Here is a 16,200-nt window from a genome sequence, read left to right on the forward strand (position 1 = left end):
CCGTAAACGCCATTAGACTGCCAATACCATGAACAATCAAATAGCTATCTTCAATTTTTATTATAGCTCCGCATTTTCCAAAATCTTGAACTGAATCTTGGCAAATTCTCGTGACTTCTTCACGACCATGATACATGCATTTCTTAAATTGAACTTTTTGAACCAAACACATACACATATGATAAAATGAATGCCACCATCGTGTTCTACGTCCAAAATTACCCATAAAACATGTGTCACAGGCTGCGAATATCAGTTTTGATTTTCGAGGATATTAGCCTACCTGGTTGACCTGACCTTGACCCTGGCCTGACCTACGCTTGACTGACCTCTACATGAATCTGACACTCTTGTAGGCCTTATACTCGTATGATGGCTTGTGCACCGTTCTGACAGAGTTTATGACGAGAGATGCCCATTGCGAGGTTCTGAAGTCCATGCTACTGAAAGCCCGATTTCAGGTGTTTGACCTGACCTTGACCCGACCTGTGACCTCAAAATTTAACTTTAAAGTACTCATCTGAAGCGTCTCGTTGCGTTCTTTCGTTTCCGCCTCGTGCGTTTCGCTGCGCCTATTGGTTCTCGAGTTATCGTCTGGGGGCTTTAACGCCCCCCCCCCCCCCCCCAGCAAACGGCGGGTGGCGAAATACCCCAGCAACTGCCGGGATGTAGTAGGCGGTGCATCACTTATTTCTTCTTGCGCTGTTTTTATTTGAAAATCTACTGGAAATGGACGATTTTTTACGTATCCCCTTCATCGTCTACGGCTGATCTCAAAGTGAGAGCACTATGTTCGCAGCCGTGTGACAAGGGTCGGTATGAGATATGAGATGTCCGTACCACAGTCGCCGACTAATTGCCGACTAGTGCCGTGCAATCGGCCACCATCGTGCGATTGTTCGACGATCGAACCTCGGTGGTCTCGCGACTGGTTGCTGATGTTGGGAAGAACGCCGTGCGATTATCGGCGACTTGTATACGACCGCCGACCGCTCCCGACTGCCCGGGACCACCGAAGCCTGTCGTGCGATACTCGCCCTCCTACTAGCGAACAATGAAAGACTTGTTGCGGTTTCTCGCGAACTCTTTGCGACCAAATCGGTCGCCAGGAGGTTTTTAGTGCATCATCAAAAACCTCTTGGCGACCAAAATGACCTCGCGACGTCTGAAGACAAGTCGCTCATATCAACATCCAATCGTACGAGCTCTTAAAGAATTGCGACAACCTTTTGCCGACCACCGATCGTGGGCGGTCGTAAGTGGTCGCATCGCCTAGTGGGACCGGGGCTAGTTGAACTGTCTTCACTCTGACTCTGTCTGTCTGTGACTGTCTTGGAAGTCTTGAACCTGTGTTGTGGATCAGAGGAAAACATCAATCAATATTCAATGCAATAAAAATTGATCAATCATGAACAAATCTAGTTGATGTCAATTAAACGCAATCCTTACCTGGTTTGCCACCTGTCAAATTTGTCCGATGCCCTGCACTTGCACTTGCACACGCGTCTGGACTTCAACTTGGACTGGGACCGCAGCTGGCCAGCGAACTGCGAAGGCGGCCAGGAAAACGGCGGCGAGGCTTACAGCAGACTTTGGTAAAGTCACTGTTTAGATCCCTAGACAGAACAGGACCGTGTCGAACAGTTTCTCCACCGCACCACAACTCCCACTCTCAGTTTCCAACTGCAACACATCCGCCCTCGGCGACCCGGCGGCCAACTATTGCCCGCAGTCAGCTGAACGCAAGCGGCCATGAATCAGCTGTGACAACGAGTCGCGCGCGCCATCTAGGCACGGGGACCCGAACTGAGTCTTTTGGAGAGCCCGGGCAAGGGCGCTCTGTAGCGACCAATGCATGAGGATGAGAGCAGAGTATATAGAACTGAGAGGACATGAGGTTGGCTTGTGTAATGTGTTATTGTGCAGCAAATCAAAATAGTGATATTCATATTCGTATTCGTTATCCTCGGCCTCAGGACCAGCCCATCCACATCCTCGATCGAGCATCTTGCCCAGGCCACCCGACTGACCCGACCACGCCACCCGACAGGCGACAGCCGTTGGTGGTGATTAGAACGGTTAGGTGCCCTGGGTTAGGTATTCCCGTCTTCGGGGGCAAACAAAAACGTCTTTGGGGGTGAGGGTGACCGTTTCTTCGCACTGAAACGGTGCGGTGGCAGGGCGCAGGGCGAGCTGTCTAAGGGCTAATGGGGGTAAAGTAGCTATATAGTCATACAACATCGTATAATCCATCCGAAGTTGGACCATTCAGCCCCAGTGGGACGGTTTCAGCATTGCGGTGCACCAATCGGTGACCGGAGTTCGAGGCATGAGCCCAACGTCTCCTTCGGCCTTCCTCTGTTCCTTCATGGTCATCACGGACCGAAAAGGCCTACCATAGCTCAACAAAGTGATACTGAACTTAAGTCGACGGTCAACCCACTCGCCACCCGGGCACTGGGCAGCCGGTGATGGCAGTTCTGCAGTAAGAGTAGGTATATCCCTACAGGCCTATATAAGATTACAGATTGAACGGCTGAGCATGCCGTGCCCCATTCCGGACGTAAATACGTATGTATGTACATATATAGGTATCTCCTTGTCCCAACGGGACGGACTCGGTCGCTGCGAGCCTGTGCGATGGCGCTCTCAGTCGGTCTGAACATACTGGCACGTTGAACTCCCACCCGTATTTATAAACATTAGCAGTTAGCACCGCGTCGGGTGGTATGTCAGTCTGGTACGGTCTACGCTCGCCGAGCTGATGCTCATTTGTAGTGAATGCGCCGCGAGTGTATGTAGTGCCTGGCGCAGAGCTCACATATGACTACTATTCGCCTCGTCGACATTGGGAAGATCGGTGAGTGTTAACAATGTACTACCAGCATAATGTATAGAGACCTGTCCCAACTTAAATGCCTTGAGTATTAGGTATACCTACCACTGCAGGATGCCTTATATGGTCAAATGCCCATCGCCAATCTGTGCCACTTGTAGCACGGGATGAACATATGTAGGTAAGCACAGACACTTGACCTTTGTAAGAAAATGAAGCTTTCCAAACGCATTTATTTTGAGATGATTATTTTTAAAGATTTCACAAGGATATCTTAGAATTGTTTTCTATCGGTGGAGTCGATTAAGTACCACTAAAGAAATAACTCTCTGTGTACTCCCGCCTCGGGCCTGGGTGTTCCGGAGCCTTCTCGGGATGACCTCCTGAACGTGGGTCGCGACATCGTCGACTCCTTCTCCAGCACCGGCTTCGCCTACCTCTCCAACCATGGCATCAGCCAGCAGCTGCAGGACGACACCTTCGCCTTCGCCAAGGGCTTCTTTGACCTCGATACGGAGCAGAAGCTGGCCTACGAGCGTTTCGTCAGGACGGGGTACACAGGCTACACGCCAATCGCCGGTGACAACTCGACCAACGCCACTGACCCTGCCGCCGGCGTCACCGACCTCAAGGAGTGCTTCGACCTGCGCTGCCTGGAGGACGTGAGTCGTGGGACAACTCATTTAAGTTTTAAGAACACTTTACATGCGTCTGTTGCCTCTGAAACGTTCATGCTTCATAGTTTTCTATATCAGCCGTTTTTCATTCGTCGCTGCAGAGTACGCATGGAAAACCTCTGAGTCTGAATCACTACGTAGTCTCCGTAGAGAAGCCGGAGAAGCTGGTCACTCCCAGGGCCTGCATAACATGAGTGTGGTTACAACTAGTTCCCCGTTCTGTCCTTGCAGGCCTGCCCGGACGGTGTGGCGCCCCAGCTGGGCCCGCAGCTGCGGCGGATCGGCACCGCCTGTCGTCAGCTCTCCGAGCGGCTGCTGGCCGCGCTGGACGCCGCGCTGGGCAGCGGCCAGCTGCTGACCAGCTGCCACCGGCGGCAGCTGCAGCCGGGCGGCTGGACCGTGCTGCGGCTGCTGCACTACCCGGCGGCGGGCGGCGCGGCCGCCGGTCGCTGCCAGACCCGCTGCGGCGCGCACACCGACTTCAGCACGCTGACGCTGCTGTTCCAGCATGGAGTCGGAGGACTGGAGGTGAGAGGTGCTCTTTGCGAGGAGCAATGAGCATGCCGATCTGCTGCAAAGTCAAGGGCCGGTCAGTGTAAGTCCACCTTCTTACCAGAAACAAATGCGTGGTCACTTATAGCTCATTTGCCCTTTTTACAATATCACAACGTAACGTGAACGGTTCATTCCCCAGGTTGAGATGTCAGATGGCCAGTGGATCAGTGCAGAGCCCATTCCGGACACGATCCTGATCAACATCGGTGACGTCATTGAGCTGATGACGTCAGGCCGGCTGCGGGCCACCAATCACCGCGTGCTGCTGCCCACCAGCGAGCAGGCCAGGGGCACCGCACGCCAGTCCATGGCCTTTTTCGTGCAGCCGGACCAGGGCACGACAGTGGCGCCACTCGACGGCGACCCTCGCTACCAGCCGATAGATTTTAACAGCTTCATCCAAGACAAGTTTGCTTCTGTGTATCCCACATACAAAGAGTCCGATTGGAAGTGTTGAAAACCATGCTGTATGAGAATATACGTGGCATACTACTGTCTGAATCTGAGAAAGGACAGAGCCAGGGACTGTACGAGGGTGGTGAAAGATAATACATTCCTGCCCGGGGCTGGGAAAATTTAATGGTGTCACCGAGGTTTTTAATCGAAAGTACCGAGGGCCGGTAGGCCCGAGGTACTTTCCATTAACCTAACAATACGAGGTGACACCATTAAATTTTCCCAGCTCAGGGCAGGAAGCTATTTCCCATACATGCGTACCATTTTAGGGAGCGTTGCAAATGTTATGGAGGAACCAAAACGCCCCAATTTCAACCTTGTTGAGTCTTTCATGGCTATAGAGTCAGATAAAGAAGACGTTCTTAAAGGTGTGATGGAAAAGGTCCTTGAAGAAATTGAGGCAACAAAGAAATAGCGTCAAAGTTCAAGTTTTATATGGTGATGTTTCACTTTATTCATGACAAATGATAAAATCCTTGCATCAAACACAATGTAGGTAGGTATATCATAAGCCAATCAAATGAAATAGACGATAGATAAAATGAAGTTATAAGAAGCAAAGTGATGCTCTTCAACTTTATGATGTGACGTCATTCATAATGACGTCATATATTTGAGAGGTGCAGGAAAACGTCGAGGGGTGCAGGAAAACGTCGAAAGGTGCAGGAAAACATATTTTCCTGCATGTCTCGGAAACCAATCAGCATTGACTTCTTGTATGTTTCAAAAGTGCAGTATAATGCACGTGTCATTTTAATGCCTGGCTTTCTCGATTTAAACGTGCAATGTTCCATGTATGGGAAATTGTGAGCCTAAACCTTGCAGCATATCCTGCACACGACTCACCAGCGTCGATATAATCGGCATTTAGGCTACCTGAGGCTTCCCGATCGTTAAAATTCCAAAGTTTTGAGCTCCGATGACCGTTTAACCGCTGCGCAGGACTAATGAGACTCAGGGAGCCCCCTCCACCCCTTGTCCGCTATCCCGCTGTTTCGACCGGTGAAGTAGATTGAATTTCTGACCCTTCCCACACGGGTATCAGGCGCCCGGTCACTAATCCCTCTCCTTGTGGCCGGCTGGTGACACTCATTAACTTTAAAAGTTCGGCCTCCGGAGGGTTTCGAGCGACACATGCCTTTTTGCTTTGAAACATTTTATCCAATTTTTTGTCAGAATCTGCAAAGGAGCTGTGCCAGATAACCTGCAGATGCAGGTTTTACTTCCGAAACGTAATTGGCGGCATTTGTTTGGGTAACATTGTTCGTTAATCGTTCGGGATCAGCTTCTCTCCGTAGCTCTGCCGCAATAAATGTCATTGCACCGCGATCCATGTTCCTCGCTGATTTATAATTCAACCTGGTATTATTCTGACAAACGTAAAACTTTTTTGTATATATGCGTTCAACAACAGATAGGCTATGCTGGATTTATCAATAACCAATAAAGCCCTTTTCCAAATCCACACTCCTCGTTTGTTTTGCCTTCAGGCAAATCAAAGAACACATGTGTTTGCGTTTTTATTTTCACCACAAAACGTGCAACCACAATATACCATACAGCCATCCAATGCTATCATTTGATTACACAGCGCATCATGTTGTACCTACGCACGTTGCACATATATCATCACCGGGACCCGCATTGCCAGCACTTGCGGTGGGACGTAAACCGATCCAAGGCAAGGCCATATCCTTTGAAAAGGTAGCAAAGCTTCATCGCACAGCCATGGACATTGAACTGAGCAATTATATCACATGCTAAAAGACTCGCGATATGAAGCACAGCACCGTTATCTCAACATCAGCGATGCTGAGCATCTCACTCACAAAACACCTGTCTGAGAACTGCAATCACAACATCGAGAGGAATCCTAAATGGCTGATGTCACTGGCCACAAAATTCGCTCTCACAATACACTGTAATGGCTGCACGAATAAATGCACTTCTGCGCTCGGGCTCACAATGCGCCTGGGTCGAAGTGCCACGGGGTTGCGGGTAACACAGCTGGGCGAGGCGGAGTGCGACTCGACGGGACGGTCGGTGCCGGGCAGAGAGACGGACTATCGCCGGCTGGATCTTCTCCAATTCTGAAACAAATGGAGAATGGCGGTTAGCTTGAGGGATACCAACCAATAATATTTATAAGTACCTATATGGAACGCCTTCACTACCCCGTATTTAATCGCGCATTTAAAAAGGAGACGATTGTCAACAAAACACTGCGAATTGCGAAACATTATCATTTTGCCGTTTATGGAAAATGATAATGAGCATTTCACAATCTAGGTCTATAGTTCAGTATGAAACATAATTTATTGTTAAATTATGTAGACTAAGATTATTTAATTTTAATCATATATTTTGTAAAACATTCACAGGCGGTCCCGGGGGGGGGGGCCACGGGGGCCATGGCCCCCCCCCTTTGGTGCTGAAAGGTGGGGCCATACTATCTTTTGGCCCCACCTTTCAGATCGAACAAAAGTCCTAGAAAGCTTTTTGTATGTTTCATTTTCTTTCTTGCGCCATCAAAGGACGTAAATTTTACTCATGAGTGGGCTCAGCTTCGCATTCTGTCAATTTGGCGGTCAGCGTCGCTGGCACCGGCTCACGAGTAAGGCCGGATCTTATATGGAATATCAGCGTGGGTTTACTTGAGGCTCTCGTAGGCCCAGCAATGGCTGGCATGAGACCCTCTTCGGCAGTGGCGGGTGGGCCCTGCCAAATGAGCGTGGCTCTACGACACTAAAGTAAGACCTCATGGGTTGGTGCGGTGCACCTCAGAAGCCCGGTGGTGACGTCGTATGCCGGCTTGGTTTCTTAAGGATTAGCGTGGGACCTCCGGGGCCTGCATAGAGTTTGCATGAGCTAGTATGCAATCTCAGAGGCCTGTGTGTAATGTGTACACAGTGGCGGTCGCGTGGGGGGGGGAGGGGCATCAGGGCCATGCCCCCCAAAGGCCAATAAAGGGGGCCATGATATCATTTGCCCCCCCCCCCTCAAACAACCGATTGGCCTCCATAGGTGTATGGGGCCCTGGCCCTTATTCGATCGTCACGAGGCTCAAAAAACCCACTCCAAGCTATTAATATAGCTCCCACACCGGTCTTTGAGCGTCCTACACTGACCTCTGAGGGAACTTTAGTGGCGGTCAAGCGCCCACGTTGGCCGCTAAGAGCCCACATCGACCTCTTAAGCCCCACATCTGGCCTATGAGGGCCCCTAACCGGCCTCAGGGCCCCAACCGGCGTCTGAGCGTCTCACACCGGTCTCTGGTGGCCTTATTTCTGTCTCTGGTGTCCTAAGACGAACCTTTAGGTGCCAATGAGGGCCCCGCACTAGCTGCTAAAGACCCGATGCCGGCCTCTAAGGGCCTGCATTGGCCTCTGAGGAGGGCCCATCTTGGCCTTTGAGGGCCCTCTGCTGGCCTCTGGGGTCCAACGACGGCTCATGCCGGTCTTTTAGAGCCCCACGCTGACATCTGAGGGCCCCATGTTGGCCTGTAATGAGTAAGGACCCATATTAGCCTCTGAGAGCCCAACTCGGTCTCTGATGGTCTCAAACTACTGGCCTTTGCAGTTTGCAGGCCCTGTACTGGTCTCTGAGGGCCCTAATCTGGCCTCTAAGTGAAAACATACATGGGTGGGCTTCTGAAGATCAGAGGGCTTACGCAGACTCCTCTACAGCCTTACGTTGGTCCTGATCGAGATCACTTTACGTCCTGATGGTCCCGCGTAGATTCCCTCATATTTCGACATCGAGACCCCATGAGCCGTTGTGGGTCTTGGGGCTGGCAGAGACTGATGAAATCCTCAGGGCTCAAGGCCAGTCTTTTCAGCATGAGGATTAGGCAGGTTGAGTGAGCCCCAATAGAGCCGTTACGAAGCCCGCAGGAGTCGCGCGCGGCCCTCAGATGCCAATTTTGAAAGCCAGGAACCTTTGGTCTCCAGAGGTCGGTGTACCTACTCTCTCCCGCCGCCACACAACTATATGGGTAAATGTCATAGTCTGAAAATGCTCTCTGGGTTTCACATGCTTGTTCAAAGCAAGAGGTAGGTATCTGTACTTTTCCGAATTGTTTTATAGTGGTAAGGTCATAAATCCGCGTGCCCGACCTTCCAGTAGGGGAAGGAGGGTGAATTGCGCCACCTTAAGGAAAAACGCTAATTGTAAGAAAACCACTAGAGATGTAAGCATGCACTGTTCACCATTTCAAAGAGGATTTATAGTGGTAAGGTCATAAATCCGCGTGCCCGACCTTCCAGTAGGGGAAGGAGGGTGAATTGCGCCACCTTAAGGAAAAACGCTAATTGTAAGAAAACCACTAGAGATGTAAGCATGCACTGTTCACCATTTCAAAGAGGAACTCATTGGCTACGATTTAAGAGCCTCCCGATCAATTAAGAATGTTTCGTTTCCTTCTGACAGTTGCTTTTTCAAAAACATGCAAAAGGGCGCATTTACCAACAACTGATGTAAATTGCGCCAGGGGGATGGCGTAATTTAATTTAATTAAATATACTATTTGAGTAGGACTGCGGGTTTTTTGAATTGCTCAGTTTTTGCAGCGAGCTTTTCCTGTTAGGGCTTGCGAGATAGCTGCGTACACACATATCTCTTCAGCATTGCGCGCCACACAGGAATGCGGCTGATTCACGTGCTTTTGTGAGCAAGGTGCTTCCCTCCGGGAGAAATTCGCCGGCCACCGGCCGGCCGACGGCTGGAAAATTCCACCGGCCGGCCCGGCGGCGGTGTGCAATGTGGGCAGGTGCTGCCACCTGTGCAGTCGTCCGGCCAGAGCCGCCGTGCGCGGTAGTTCCGCGTGCGGCCGCCAGATGCATATCGCCCCGCGCGTCGTGTCTAACCTGACGAAGCTACAAAAAGTTAGATAACTTTAATAAGAGGGACGGTAAAGCCACAATTCCAACGCTGAATGTTGGGCAAAAGCAAAGGGATCCAACACAGCCATCTGTATTTACTGTATTTACCCTTTTCAGTCAGCGATAAGCCCCAGCAATCGCACCGCTGCAAAACTCGCAAGCTGTTCACCGTGCACGGTATTGCATTATAATCACCCACCGGCTCTTTCAACGTAAGGGTAATCGCTTAATAGGTAGGACGCATAAAACAAGTGAGAAATGATAGGTAGATGATACAAAATATGAATTGGAATTAAGCATAACTCAAATTGCAAACAAATCATTGAAAACAAATCAAAACGAACTGAGACCAAGGGAAAATTGGAAAGTGTTTGGTCGTCTTAAGACGTCTGATTTAAACGTCGGAAAGGAATAAGTTCTTTGCGGTATTTAGGCAAGTAAATACCAAGTATTTTAGAACAAGTTCTTTGCGGTATTTAGGCAAGTTAATACCTTTGGCAGGTTTTCAGTACATTAGCAAATTTTCAGTACATTACCAAGTAGCAGGTGATACAGCAAGCTGGCAGGTATTTTGGCAAGTTCAACAAGTTTTTCGCGAATATCTAAGCTTCTAGACGTCCGATCAACACGGGACAAACACCAATCGGTCCCAAATTTTCTCCTTAATCATTTTATGGCCAACGCGACGCGTAGCGAGCCAAGATATCTTGTTTAATTATCCATTTGAGTAGGATTGCGGGTTTTTTGAAGCGCTGAGTTTTTGCAGCGAGCTTTTTCTCTTAGGGCCTGCGAGATACCCGCGGAAACACATATCTCTTCAGCATTGCGCGCCACACAGGAATGCGGCTGATTCACGTGCTTTTGTGAGCGAGGTGCTTCCCTCCGGGAGAAATTCGCCGTCCCCATATGCTTAACACAGAGCCGAGCGGCGGCTGACAGGTGGCCGGCTCACGGGAGATCGGCAGCCGACACTCGAAAAATCGACAAGCCGCCGCTGAATGCGCGTGCGAAGATGAGCGTGGGTACCGCCGTTCCGCAGATCTCGGCAGCCGGCGAACGGCCGACGGCTGGAAAATTCCACCGGCCGGCCCGGCGGCAGTGTGGCGGGCGGCGGGCGGCGGGGCGGGGTTTCCCCGTCCATCGGCCGGCAGCGCTGAGCCGAGTCGTTCCCACGGTCTGGCGGCCAGCTGGGTGGGGGCGGGGTGGGGAGTGGGGCGGCCGATTGCCAGCCGCTTCTCCACCGGCAGGTATCGGGGCAGGTGCTGCCACCTGCACAGTCGGCCGGCACGCACGCTTGATAGGTGCTGCCAGCTGGCGGCAGCATCTCATGCCACCTAGCGGCTGGCCCCCAGCGGCCAGGCAACAGAAACGGCGGAGCGGCAGAAAGTCGCCGTGACGTCACTGGTGGCCAACAGTTCATAGGACGTCACTGGCGACTGACAGCATTTCGTTGATGCTTATATCTCAGATTCTAGATGTCAGATCGACACCGGACAAGCACCGATCGATCACAAACTTAGGCGGTGGACCTGGGGGGGGGGGGGGGGGAGGGAGGGGGCAGCAGCCTGGAATAGAGTGGCAAGTTTTCCTACCTGACGAACACGGAACTATCCCGAGGTAGAAAACTATCCCGAAGTACCAGGCAAGTACCAAGTAACTTTGCAAGTTCTAAGCAAGTACAATGTATCTTTGCAAGTACCAAGCAAGTACCAAGTACTTTTACAAGTACCAAGCAAGTACCAAGTACTTATGCAAATACCAAGCAAGTACCAAGTACTTTGGCAAATACCGAGTACTTATGCAAATAACAAGCAAGTACCAAGTACTTTGGCAAGTACCGAGTACTTTGGCAAGTACCAAGCAAGTATCAAGTACTTTTGCAAGTTCAGCAAGTTTTTCGCCAATATCGAAGCTTCTAGACGTCCGATCGTCACCGGAAAAACACCATTCGATCCCAAATTTTCTCCTAAATCTTTTTATGGCCAAAGCGACGCGGAGCGAGCGCAAGATATCTTGTTTAATTATCCATTTGAGTAGGATTGCGGGTTTTTTGAAACGCCGAGTTTTTGCAGCGAGCTTTTTCTCTTAGGGCTTGCGAGATAGCTGCGTACACACATATCTCTTAAGCATTAGACGATGACCAGGAATGCGGCTGATTCACGTGCTTTTGTGAGCGAGGTGCTTCCCTCCGGGAGAAATTCGCCGTCCCCATATGCTTAACACAGAGCCGAGCGGCGGCTGACAGGTGGCCGGCTCTCGGGAGATCGGCAGCCGACACTCGAAAAATCGACAAGCCGCCGCTGAATGCGCGTGCGAAGATGAGCGGGCTACTGCCGTTCCGGAGATCGCGGCAGCCGGCGGCCGGCCTGGCCGCCGTAAATGAACAGTCGGGGAGGTGCTGCCACCTGCGCAGTCGACCGGCACGCACGCTTGATAGGTGCTGCCAGCTGGCGGCAGCATCTCATGCCACCTAGCGGCCGGCCCCCAGCGGCCAGGCGACAGAAACGGCGGAGCGGCAGAAAGTCGCCGTGACGTCACTGGTGGCCAACAGTTCATATGACGTCACTGGCGACTGACAGCATTTCGTTGATACTTATATCTCAGATTCTAGATGTCAGATCGACACCGGACAAGCACCGATCGATCACAAACTTGGGCGGTGGACCTGGGGGGGGGGGGGAGGGAGGGGACAGCAGCCTAGAATAGAGTGGCAAGTTTTCCTACCTGACGAACACGGAACTATCCCGAGGTAGAAAACTATCCCGTAGTACCAGGCAAGTACCAAGTAACTTTGCAAGTCCTAAGCAAGTACAAAGTATCTTTGCAAGTACCAAGCAAGTACCAAGTACTTTTACAAGTGCCAAGCAAGTACCAAGTACTTTTGCAAATACCAAGCAAGTACCAAGTACTTTGGCAAATACCGAGTACTTATGCAAATACCAAGCAAGTACCAAGTACTTTGGCAAGTACCGAGTACTTTGGCAAGTACCAAGCAAGTACCAAGTACTTTATCAAGTTCAGCATGTTTTTCGCGAATATCGAAGCTTCTAGACGTCCGATCGTCACCGGAAAAACACCAATCGATCCCAAATTTTCTCCCTCATACTTTGATTACCAAAGCGACGCGGAGCGAGCGCAAGATATCTTGTTTATATATCCATTTGAGTAGGATTTCGGGTTTTTTGAAACGCTCAGTTTTCGCAGCGAGCTTTTCCTGTTAGGGCTTGCGAGATAGCTGCGTACACACATATCTCTTCAGCATTGCGCGTTACATGGAATGCGGCTGAATTCACGTGCGATTGTGAGCGAGGTGCTTCCCTCCGGGAGAAATTCGCCGTCCCCATATGCTTAACACAGAGCCGAGCGGCGGCTGACAGGTGGCCGGCTCTCGGGAGATCGGCAGCCGACACTCGAAAAATCGACAAGCCGCCGCTGAATGCGCGTGCGGCAGTCCTGAGCCGAGTCGTTCCCACGGTCTGAGGTACCCCCAGTTTGAAGATTCGGCTGTAGAATATGTAGTTTTAAATACGTAGTTTGACGTACATCTCGGAAAAGTGAGATACGGCCAGAAATGAGTGTGGGTCCCTCCGTTCTGAAGATTCTGATCGACGCCGATTGAAATAATTCGCCGTGCATATCTCGGCTTATTGACGACCGATTGACACGGGACAAACACCGATCGATACCAAATGGCTCGGGGGGGGGGGATAGAGTGGCAAGTTTTCCTACCCGACGGACCCGGAATTATCCCGAGGGGGTAGGGGTGGGAGTAGAGTCGGGGGAACGGGGGGGGCGAGTACAAGTACCAAGTACTTTCGCAAGTACCAAGCAAGTACCAAGTACTTTTACAAGTACCAAGTACTTATGGAAATACCAAGCAAGTACCAAGTACTTTGGCAAATACCGAGTACTTATGCAAATACCAAGCAAGTACCAAGTACTTTGGCAAGTACCGAGTACTTTGGCAAGTACCAAGCAAGTACCAAGTACTTTTGCAAGTTCAGCAAGTTTTTCGCCAGTATCGAAGCTTCTAGACGTCCGATTGTCACCGGAAAAACACCATTCGATCCCAAATTTTCTCCCGAATCTTTTTATGGCCAAAGCGACGCGGAGCGAGCCAAGATATCTTGTTTAATTATCCATTTGAGTAGGATTGCGGGTTTTTTGAAACGCCGAGTTTTTGCAGCGAGCTTTTTCTCTTAGGGCTTGCGAGATAGCTGCGTACACACATATCTCTTAAGCATTAGACGATGACCAGGAATGCGGCTGATTCACGTGCTTTTGTGAGCGAGGTGCTTCCCTCCGGGAGAAATTCGCCGTCCCCATATGCTTAACACAGAGCCGAGCGGCGGCTGACAGGTGGCCGGCTCTCGGGAGATCGGCAGCCGACACTCGAAAAATCGACAAGCCGCCGCTGAATGCGCGTGCGAAGATGAGCGGGCTACTGCCGTTCCGGAGATCGCGGCAGCCGGCGGCCGGCCTGGCCGCCGTAAATGAACAGTCGGGGAGGTGCTGCCACCTGCGCAGTCGACCGGCACGCACGCTTGATAGGTGCTGCCAGCTGGCGGCAGCATCTCATGCCACCTAGCGGCCGGCCCCCAGCGGCCAGGCGACAGAAACGGCGGAGCGGCAGAAAGTCGCCGTGACGTCACTGGTGGCCAACAGTTCATATGACGTCACTGGCGACTGACAGCATTTCGTTGATACTTATATCTCAGATTCTAGATGTCAGATCGACACCGGACAAGCACCGATCGATCACAAACTTGGGCGGTGGACCTGGGGGGGGGGGGGGAGGGAGGGGACAGCAGCCTAGAATAGAGTGGCAAGTTTTCCTACCTGACGAACACGGAACTATCCCGAGGTAGAAAACTATCCCGTAGTACCAGGCAAGTACCAAGTAACTTTGCAAGTCCTAAGCAAGTACAAAGTATCTTTGCAAGTACCAAGCAAGTACCAAGTACTTTTACAAGTGCCAAGCAAGTACCAAGTACTTTTGCAAATACCAAGCAAGTACCAAGTACTTTGGCAAATACCGAGTACTTATGCAAATACCAAGCAAGTACCAAGTACTTTGGCAAGTACCGAGTACTTTGGCAAGTACCAAGCAAGTACCAAGTACTTTATCAAGTTCAGCATGTTTTTCGCGAATATCGAAGCTTCTAGACGTCCGATCGTCACCGGAAAAACACCAATCGATCCCAAATTTTCTCCCTCATACTTTGATTACCAAAGCGACGCGGAGCGAGCGCAAGATATCTTGTGTAATTATCCATTTGAGTAGGATTGCGGGTTTTTTGAAGCGCTGAGTTTTTGCAGCGAGCTTTTTCTCTTAGGGCCTGCGAGATACCCGCGGAAACACATATCTCTTCAGCATTGCGCGCCACACAGGAATGCGGCTGATTCACGTGCTTTTGTGAGCGAGGTGCTTCCCTCCGGGAGAAATTCGCCGTCCCCATATGCTTAACACAGAGCCGAGCGGCGGCTGACAGGTGGCCGGCTCACGGGAGATCGGCAGCCGACACTCGAAAAATCGACAAGCCGCCGCTGAATGCGCGTGCGAAGATGAGCGTGGGTACCGCCGTTCCGCAGATCTCGGCAGCCGGCGAACGGCCGACGGCTGGAAAATTCCACCGGCCGGCCCGGCGGCAGTGTGGCGGGCGGCGGGCGGCGGGGCGGGGTTTCCCCGTCCATCGGCCGGCAGCGCTGAGCCGAGTCGTTCCCACGGTCTGGCGGCCAGCTGGGTGGGGGCGGGGTGGGGAGTGGGGCGGCCGATTGCCAGCCGCTTCTCCACCGGCAGGTGTCGGGGCAGGTGCTGCCACCTGCACAGTCGGCCGGCACGCACGCTTGATAGGTGCTGCCAGCTGGCGGCAGCATCTCATGCCACCTAGCGGCTGGCCCCCAGCGGCCAGGCAACAGAAACGGCGGAGCGGCAGAAAGTCGCCGTGACGTCACTGGTGGCCAACAGTTCATAGGACGTCACTGGCGACTGACAGCATTTCGTTGATGCTTATATCTCAGATTCTAGATGTCAGATCGACACCGGACAAGCACCGATCGATCACAAACTTAGGCGGTGGACCTGGGGGGGGGGAGGGAGGGGGCAGCAGCCTGGAATAGAGTGGCAAGTTTTCCTACCTGACGAACACGGAACTATCCCGAGGTAGAAAACTATCCCGAAGTACCAGGCAAGTACCAAGTAACTTTGCAAGTTCTAAGCAAGTACAATGTATCTTTGCAAGTACCAAGCAAGTACCAAGTACTTTTACAAGTACCAAGCAAGTACCAAGTACTTATGCAAATACCAAGCAAGTACCAAGTACTTTGGCAAATACCGAGTACTTATGCAAATAACAAGCAAGTACCAAGTACTTTGGCAAGTACCGAGTACTTTGGCAAGTACCAAGCAAGTATCAAGTACTTTTGCAAGTTCAGCAAGTTTTTCGCCAATATCGAAGCTTCTAGACGTCCGATCGTCACCGGAAAAACACCATTCGATCCCAAATTTTCTCCTAAATCTTTTTATGGCCAAAGCGACGCGGAGCGAGCGCAAGATATCTTGTTTAATTATCCATTTGAGTAGGATTGCGGGTTTTTTGAAACGCCGAGTTTTTGCAGCGAGCTTTTTCTCTTAGGGCTTGCGAGATAGCTGCGTACACACATATCTCTTAAGCATTAGACGATGACCAGGAATGCGGCTGATTCACGTGCTTTTGTGAGCGAGGTGCTTCCCTCCGGGAGAAATTCGCCGTCCCCATATGCTTAACACAGAGCCGAGCGGCGGCTGACAGGTGGC

General features: G+C 51.3%; 2 protein-coding genes across 2 annotated transcripts in view; one reads left to right on the forward strand and one right to left on the reverse strand.

Moving 5' to 3' along the window:
• The first annotated feature begins 2,727 nt into the window (after window positions 1-2,727).
• LOC122371217 (UPF0676 protein C1494.01-like) lies at window positions 2,728-4,563 on the forward strand. The gene is made up of 4 exons (XM_043347365.1): window positions 2,728-2,860; window positions 3,185-3,498; window positions 3,745-4,041; window positions 4,208-4,563. The coding sequence occupies exons 1-4, from the start codon at window positions 2,824-2,826 to the stop codon at window positions 4,523-4,525; spliced, it is 966 nt and encodes a 321-aa protein (XP_043203300.1). The 5' UTR covers window positions 2,728-2,823; the 3' UTR covers window positions 4,526-4,563.
• A 1,468-nt stretch (window positions 4,564-6,031) lies between these two features.
• Window positions 6,032-16,200, reverse strand: part of LOC122371214 — an 85,388-nt gene continuing 75,219 nt past the window's right edge. The window contains exon 9 of the mRNA XM_043347364.1: window positions 6,032-6,614. Coding sequence (XP_043203299.1) covers window positions 6,588-6,614 — 27 coding nt within the window. The 3' untranslated portion in view covers window positions 6,032-6,587. The remainder of the gene's footprint in view (window positions 6,615-16,200) is intronic.

Source organism: Amphibalanus amphitrite, unplaced genomic scaffold, assembly GCF_019059575.1.
Source record: "Amphibalanus amphitrite isolate SeventyFive unplaced genomic scaffold, NRLGWU_Aamphi_draft 001216F_arrow, whole genome shotgun sequence".
Classification (NCBI taxonomy): Eukaryota; Metazoa; Arthropoda; class Thecostraca; order Balanomorpha; family Balanidae; genus Amphibalanus; species Amphibalanus amphitrite.

Coding starts and splice junctions, on each gene's coding strand:
- LOC122371217 (XM_043347365.1), top strand. CDS start 2,824: ATGACTACTATTCGCCTCGTCGACATTGGGAAGATCG. Junction 2,861..3,184: donor CGTCGACATTGGGAAGATCG/GTGAGTGTTAAC, acceptor CTCCCGCCTCGG/GCCTGGGTGTTCCGGAGCCT. Junction 4,042..4,207: donor ATGGAGTCGGAGGACTGGAG/GTGAGAGGTGCT, acceptor TTCATTCCCCAG/GTTGAGATGTCAGATGGCCA.